Source organism: Arachis duranensis, chromosome 3 (genome assembly GCF_000817695.3).
Source record: "Arachis duranensis cultivar V14167 chromosome 3, aradu.V14167.gnm2.J7QH, whole genome shotgun sequence".
Lineage (NCBI taxonomy): Eukaryota > Viridiplantae > Streptophyta > Magnoliopsida > Fabales > Fabaceae > Arachis > Arachis duranensis.
The window spans coordinates 9,507,878-9,516,213 of NC_029774.3; the positions used below are offsets into that span (position 1 = coordinate 9,507,878).

Sequence of the window (8,336 nt, forward strand, 5' to 3'; positions counted from 1 at the left end):
TCAATTAATTTTTCTTTTAATTCATAAATGTTAAACTAAGATAATAAATATAATTAACTCATTATTTAATTTTTAAAGACTTAGAACATTATAAATCAAACTCTAATGTGTATGACTCACCATTCTCAAAATTTATCACACTCTATAATATTACACTCACTACAACTCATTCATATTGCACAAGAAGCTTAAATTGCTTAGTTGCTTCTTCTCTTATTCAATGAATGTGTATTTTTCCAGTGCTTCTAATGCTTAGATCTTCCCCCTGTTTATAGAAAAATTGGAGCATTTTAAACCACACGCTGCATTAAAAATATTAAAGGTGGAGCGGTTGAAGGATGATTATTGTGATGCAAGCCATGACATCACACTTAGCACAGTTGCTGATAGAAAGCGACTCGAGTTTTACTTGGAGCAGAAGAAATCACATCAAGAAAATGCCACAGTCATGGACACGAAGATCTTCAAGATTGCTGAAAAGGGACAACGAAAATGAGACGACAGAATCACAGCAGCGTTGCAAGTGTAATCGAATACGAAGACGAATTTCTTTTTTGAAAAAATAAATAATTTATGCATTTTTTATAATTCTTAAAATTGGAAATAAACAATATTTATCCTAAGAAAAAAAAAAATTAACTACAGCTTAAGTAGTTTTCATTGTTTCTCTATTTCTATATATTTATATCATGACTCAATTACTAAATGCATACATAAACAGAAGTACATTAGACACTAATTATACAACTACACTATATGATCAGGTTAATAATATTAGTCTCAAGCTCCTTAGTCCTTAGTAACAACCTAACAAAATATAGCAGACTTTATGTAAAATTCTCAAATTCTAGAGCTCAGCATGATATATGAATTATTGAAGTAATAGAAATGACAAAAATCCAAATGGTTGCATTGTATCTATCTATCTATCAATTTTTTTCTGTTTCTGGATTTCGAGCATGTAACACTGTTTCTTGAAACTTGACCATAATGCCTGCATGTAACCATAGCACCATTTATATCAACAAACTAAGTTAGTCACCATAATAGGCCTAACTACTACAAGGTTCTACTAAAAATTATTTATTCAAGCATTAAATATTTTATTCTTAGAAACAAAGTTCTACAGAAAAAGATAAATAAAAAATACCTTAAAAGGAAAAAGTCAATCCAACACATTCTATGTAAGATTGTATATATATATATAAAACGTTCATAAATAAGGAATGTTTTTTAAAAATGACATCAAGATTCAGTTCACTACTTTTCTTTCTCTTTTTTAATTTTAGCCTTTTAACTAAACTATAATATGACTTATAATGACTTTTATAATCTCGGTTACCAAATTTATTTATCTAACAATCAATCTACATTCTAATATATAGTTTGATGCCAGTATATCATTATTCCTTATTCTAATATCAACCATACTACATTTAGTGAGTAATTTAGTGTGTAGTTTTTACTTTTTTAGAGTACAGATAGCTTTTTTCTCTAATATGCATGAATGTTATCGGGAGATGTAATGAAATATCTACTCGTATGCTGATCTAGTGCGCAGAGAGTACTTGGTGATCAATTTGTACGTATGGGACACGAACCACTTTCTTCCATTCCTTCTCTCTCTTTGATTTAAGCCTTGAATTTAACAGTGGACATGATATATATCATTATTTCTTACTCTAATATCAATCATACTACATGTACACTAAAAATTAAGTCACAAAATATAAAATACAAATTAAAAATAGTTAAACAATATATGTATTTATATACAAATATGTAATAACTGATTTAGTGAGTAATTTGTAGTGTGCAGATAGTATTTTTGCTCTGATATACATGAATGTAATTGGGAGATGCAATGAAATAACTAGTCTTAGATGACATTTCCTATGAATGTCTGTGATCTGCTGATCTAGTGTGCAGAGAGTAGCTGGTAATCAATTTGGATGTGTGGGATATGAGCCACTTTGTGCCATTCCTTCCCTCTCTTTGGTTTAAGCCTTGGAGTCAACAATGGGCATTCTTGGACACAAAGATTACTTAAGGAGGAAGGAAGCCCTTCATCCGGCAAGGATTGAAGTACGTCGCAACCATGAATTTCAAGTGTTTGAAGAGCATTCAGATGTTGAAACCCCTTGTGATTCAGCTTCTTGAGACTTTGCATTGTGCTTATGCGCAAAGAGTTGATATTGCAAGGAAGCAAGTTGTCCTCTGGGAATGAATCCATGCCCATGCATCCACCCTCAAGTTCAAAACGGTTAAGAGACTCAAGACTATCCAACCTCCAATCCTTTTGAGGTATGAGTTTGTCACAGTAAGCTATGGAGAGTACAATCAAACTTGGAGACAGACCCCCACGTGGGAGAGATTCAATCTCTGGACATCTGTGTAAAAACAATGTCTTAAGTGATCTGAGAGAGTTCATAGCATCAGGCAATTTGTTAAGATTCTTGCAATTAGAAATGAATATGGACCCTAGATTTGGAGCATGTAGTCCTCCATCTGGGAAAGATCTCAATCTTGGGCAATCTCTAATCTCTAGAGACTCAAGTGATGCAAGATCACCCTTAAAGTCTCTGGTAACATTAACTGATTGAAGATTGGGACAATCCCATACACACAGAATTTTGAGTTCAAGGAGCAAATCTAAGGTCAAAGTAGTGAGAGAATTGCAGCTGCTCCCGATGAACAAGTGTTGGAGAAAGTCAAGCTGCTTTCTTGATTCTAAAGATGATAGATCTTCCAATCTCCTGCAGTTTCGTATGTAAAGTGTTGCCACGAAACCAAGGGAAGGTAGGGATCTAAGAGAAGAACAACTTATCAGATACAACTCCCTAAGAGTAGTTATTCCCCCTAGTAGATCATCAGGCAGGGCCTCTAAGGATTCACACCCTTCAATTTTTAGGGTGTGCAATTTGAGTGGCAATGACTTCAATTGGGACACGGATGAAACCTTGAATATCTCAAAGGATGATCTTCCATCATCTAAATCTTCTTTTTGAAAAGTTTCTTCCTTGACAGTAGTGGGGGTATCAGTAAGAGGAAGGGTAGATGCTTGTGTAATTTTGGGAATATCAGCTTCAACTTGATGGCTGAGCATGCTAGAAGAAGTTTCCTCTAGTTTTGGGGTCCATGTTGTATCTGAAGATGAAGAACCAAGTGGTGATCTGCTTCCTGTGGAATCAATTTCCATCCTTGCCTCATGAGAATTTTCTTCAATCTCGCTCACCAAGTGACTGTCTAGAAAACTGGAATAGGATTTTCGGGTGATGTCAAGTTCTTCTGAGAACGAAACCCGGCGTGAAGATGCTTGTGAGGGGCTTTTAGCAACATTTCTCATCAGAGTTTCATTGCATTCTTGTACCAACAATTCACATGTGCTGGAAACTTTTGGAAGTGAAGCCACAAGGTCATAGCATCTGAAGATCTCCAACTTCTTTAAAGAATCAAGTTGCTTTGGCAAACCTTTCACTAGCTTGGGACACCGAATTATACAAAGCTTAATGAGACATGGAAACTCAATACCTTCTGGTATGTTCCATTTTTTCCATTCCAACATATCACAAAATTGTAAACTCTCTAAAGATTGAAATGGCACCTGGGAAGCAGTCATCTCTCCATAAAACTCAAGGCCTATGGAACTTACTTTGCTGAACCCTTCAATGTAGAGGTCTTTAAGCAATGGCAGCAGGCCTAGTGTTGGCAAAGAAGTGCAATTTTGACAATGGCGGAGAGCTACTGATTGTAAAGCCTGGTAAGAAGGATCCCCCAACCAATTTGGGAATCGTGCACCACTGTAGTATTCGATACTTAGTTTTTTCAAGTGTTTGTGAGGTTTTAGATCCTGAAGCACTTCTGTTTCATCCTCCTCATAGCCGGGAATGCCAGAGTTCCATTGAAGCATAAGGTTATCAAGGCTCCTCTTCTCTATGAGTTTGCAATCTGAAGCATCCTTAGCACTTGCCACATTTTGCAGCTTTGAAATAGACAATGTTTTGAGATTGGAGAGCCCTGCCAAGTCTCTTAATCCTGGACCGGTATTGGAAACAATGAAGTCTCTAAGCGTTCGGAGACTTGTCAGTTTATGCATTTCCCAAGGCATCTCTTGCACACTGCTACCTCTGATATCAAGGTAACGCAAGCTTATCAAATCACATATTCTTTTAGGTAAACTTGTGAGTTTAGTGCAGTTTGTCAACAATAGTATCTGCAAATTATGCAGATCACAAATGGAATCTGGTAGTGTCTGCAATGGAGTGTTAGAAAGGTCAAGAAAACACAGATGAATAAGTTTTCCAATTGTAGTAGGCAAGCTAGTGATATCATAGTGAGATAAAGAGAACACCCGGAGAACATCTGGATTCAACATCATAACTTTAAGCATAAGATCAACGCGCCTAGGTGCGCGTTCAAATTGCAATGGTATAGGCAATATTGTTCTCAAAGATTTTCCATGTTTGAGAAGAAATGACAATCCGAAATCCCGAGGGTTTCCAGAGTAGGACAAATGGTGCTTGTATGATTCTCCAAACACATAGGTGGCCAAGTCATGAACCAAATTATGCATTGTAAAACTACCACCAGAACCATAAGGCTCCAAGAAAGACCTCATGATTAGATAACCAAAGTACTCATCACCAATGTCTTCCATGCTTTTTCCATTGGTTTCCTTTAGAAAGCCTTCAGCCATCCATAACAGGACCACCTTATTCTTGTTGAATTGGTAGCCCTTTGGAAACAATGACAAATAAGCAAAGCACCGTTTAATCTGTGCAGGGAGATCAAGGTAGCAGAGTACTAGGAATGAAGGAATAGAAATATTCACATCACCTGCATGCAGAAATTTGCTCATCAGTATCTCAACCCATTGATCAAGATGAAGCTTATCTTGGAAGAGGCTCCCTATCATTTTTGCAGCCAAAGGAAGGTTTCCCAATCTGTTAACGATTTCTTTGCCAGCAGCTGCAAGTTCCTCATGTTCAGTAAGGTCCATCTGCCCAGAAGAAGCATGCCCCAAAAAGATTCCCCAGGCACTCTCCATTGACAGCGAATCGAGATGCACGGTATGACTAGCAGGTGGCCCAAACAGGTTTGGCTCATCATCACATGGAGTGGATATTAGGATTATGACACTTCCTCTTGCTGCAGATTCAAGGGAATCAAGCAACATGTTCCAGTCATATGAGATATCTTCAATCTTGATGTCATCCAACACTAGCAGAAATTTCTTCCCAGCAAAGGTTCTCTTCAATCTCTTCCTCAAGACACTGAAATCATTTTCAGAAACAAACTGCTCAGTGACTGCCTCTAGAATCTTCTTTGCCATGAATTTGAAGTTGGCTTCTGAGTGCATAGAGACCCGAGCTCTGGGCTCAAAAGACTCCCTCACATCATGGTTGAAGTAGATAACATCAGTCAAAGTAGTTTTGCCTGCCCCGGGTTTTCCCACTATGTTAATCACCTTGACATATTCTTCATTTTCACTTTCACTGGTTGATAACATGATTTTCAATATAGACATCACTTCTTCATATCTTTCATAGAAACAATCTTTGGGATATTTTCCATAAAAATAAGAATGCACCACATCAGAAGATGAAGCCAATCCCTGTAGAGACTCCTTCAAAGTTGTAGCACTCCCAGTTAGACCAAGAACGTCCTTCTTTCTCACAAGAGCTTCCAAGCTCTCGATCGCATCGCGGGTTTGAACCTTGATATCCATGTCTGGTCTCTTTGCTGTTGAGAAGACTTTTAGTTGCAGAAGCAAAGACTTGGTAGTGGTGGTGTTGACTTGCTGCCATTGGCGTAGAAGCTCCTCCAAATGGTAAACAACATGGTGCAGTTCAATCAGCCACACCTTCACTTGTTGAGCTTTGTCTCCTTGAGAAAACTGCATCTGTTCTGCATCATCGACGAGAGCATCAAGTGTCAACAACTTATCCTTGATCTTGCGCAGATATCTGTGTGGTTTGGTTTGAGAAGTGAGGTAGAGAAGAAGGTTGTCCAACAAATCATGAAGGAAAGCAGAGAGTAAGGCTCTACCCATGCTTCAAACTTTGTAACTTAGGAGCTGCAGAATTAAAGATGCTGGAAAATAATCTCTTCTCTGAGTTTTGTTCTTAGTTGATAGCTGAGACAAATATTACAGAGAAAATTAGTCCGACCATGCAAAATTTGAGTTGACTGGTTCTTGTATGTGGAAGACGTCTATCTTGACTGAGTGCATAATTGCATAATTGACTGGTTTGCATACAGTTTTACTTATTCCTCACAGTTCCAGTTGAATAAATGTACGCCTCTTCAGAATCTGCTTAAGATTTATTTTATGGTGAGTTCTACGGTTTTTTTGTTATAGTATTTAAATTATCTAACTTCCTTTCTAAAATAAAAAATAAATTATATAAAATTTATTAAATATTATTTATTACCTTATTTTATTCACCACAGTTATCACGTACAGACACTGGTCAACTCAGCTAAACTCAATCACTTGTTTCTTTAATTCCCCGAGAGCATGTTAAATAGTAAGTGGACAAAAATAACTATATAATTATGAATAATTACCATGAATTTTTTACACACATTACCTTGACAAAGCAGTGATTTTTGTGATAATAAGCTATGAATGTTTGTGTCCATTTACCTACTTAATTTTTCTTTTGATCATATTCATTATATTCCAATATATACACATTTATATCTTTAGTAGTGTCTTCTGTGAGGCTAAATTTAAAACATAACTTGGTATAAATACAACTGTACAGACACCTAAAAGATAGTTTTAATAGAAAAAAAAAGAGAAGACGAAGAAAAAGAACAGTAAGATTTATATTTTTGTATATAAACACTAAAAATAAATTTAAATAATGAAAAATATTATTATGTGTACACACTTTGTATACCCAAATATATTTTTCATTATAAAAATGAACTAATAAAAAAATACAAAATTGATATTCGTACGCCAAAATCAGTCACTAAAAATAGTTATCAATATATTTGTATATAAATATATATAAAGTTTAATTTATTTTCAATGTGTATTTGTATACTAATTAAAAATTTGATTGAATTTAGTTGTCTTATTAAAAATTTTAACAGGGTTGGAATTATTCTGGTAGCTCTTTTCCTCGATCCATCATCCAATGTGAGTTTTTTGTCGTTTGGATGGACCTTATTTTAGCTTGTGATTGCAAATTGAGAGACATAATGTATGAAACAGATTGTCTAGATATTTTTCATCTTTTGCATGACTCTTCTTGTGAGTGTAAATTCGAAATTGTTAATTTAGTTAACAAGATTCAGGAGCTATTATCAAGACCTCAGTACATGTAATTTGGTTGGATATGTAGAAAAAGAAATAAAGTTGTGGATTGGATAGTTAGATATGGAACTAAAAGTAATCCCAATCATATTATTTGGTTTGAATTTTGTGAAGTTCTCTAGTAAATCATTATATCGGATTTATGACAGGTGTTTTGCTTTGTGTTTCCGTTTGTTGTTTAGAGAAAAAAATGTGTATTTATATCTTAACATGTATTTTATATTGGTAGCTGATTTTGGTGTATACATAATAAAATTGTAAAAAATATTATTTATATACTAAAATTAATCATTATGTATTTTTATATAAATATATGTGCTAATTTATTTTTAGTATGTATTTTATATTTTAATATATATTTTATAAAAAATATTAAAAAATTATCAGAATTTATTATTTTTTATTATTATTTAATTATTAACTTAATTTTTTTGGTCTAATTTTTTTAATTTAATAATCTAACAATATAATTAATATTATATTTTTAAATATTAATAACTAATTAATAACTAAAAATAATAATTTTTAATAATTTTTTAATATTTTTAAGGTAATTAATTTTAATAGCTAATTTTCGAATGTACTTGTCAGCATGATTGTTTTACTAAAGCATTGTTATTACTTATTACTTAAAATAAATGTAATATTTTTTAAAATTTAATAATTATACGAAAAATAAAAGAATAAAGATGATAAATACTAACATTACCTATGTTTATTATTCGATAATAGGAAGTACAGGGAGTGAAGGACCAACTTTTAGTTGTATATTTTAGTAAGGATCAGCAAGACTCTGATTTAGGGGAAAATGGATCTTCTCCATTTTTTTGTTATTGGAGAGTATAAAGTTTCTCATTTTTAATTCTACAAATAGAATTAAAAATAAATGAAAAAGAGAATATAATAAAAGGTGAGATCTTTCATTAGATACTATCCAGTTTTGTTTTCCACTAGAGAGAATCCACTGAATTATAGGGGTACCCAGCTTAGTCGGAGCGTCATAAGT

At 34.0% G+C, this 8,336-nt stretch overlaps 1 protein-coding gene across 1 annotated transcript; it reads right to left on the bottom strand.

Annotated features, from left to right (window-relative positions):
• Positions 1-1,803: 1,803 nt before the first annotated feature.
• LOC107477478 (putative disease resistance protein At3g14460) lies at positions 1,804-6,155 on the bottom strand. The gene has a single exon (XM_016097513.3). It carries the CDS (start codon positions 6,050-6,052, stop codon positions 1,919-1,921), a length of 4,134 nt encoding a protein of 1,377 aa, XP_015952999.2. The 5' UTR covers positions 6,053-6,155; the 3' UTR covers positions 1,804-1,918.
• Between the last annotated feature and the right edge of the window lie 2,181 nt (positions 6,156-8,336).

What these genes read in the sequence shown, in the direction of transcription:
- LOC107477478 (XM_016097513.3), bottom strand. Translation starts at nt 6,052, where the DNA reads ATGGGTAGAGCCTTACTCTCTGCTTTCCTTCATGATTTGTTGGACAAC.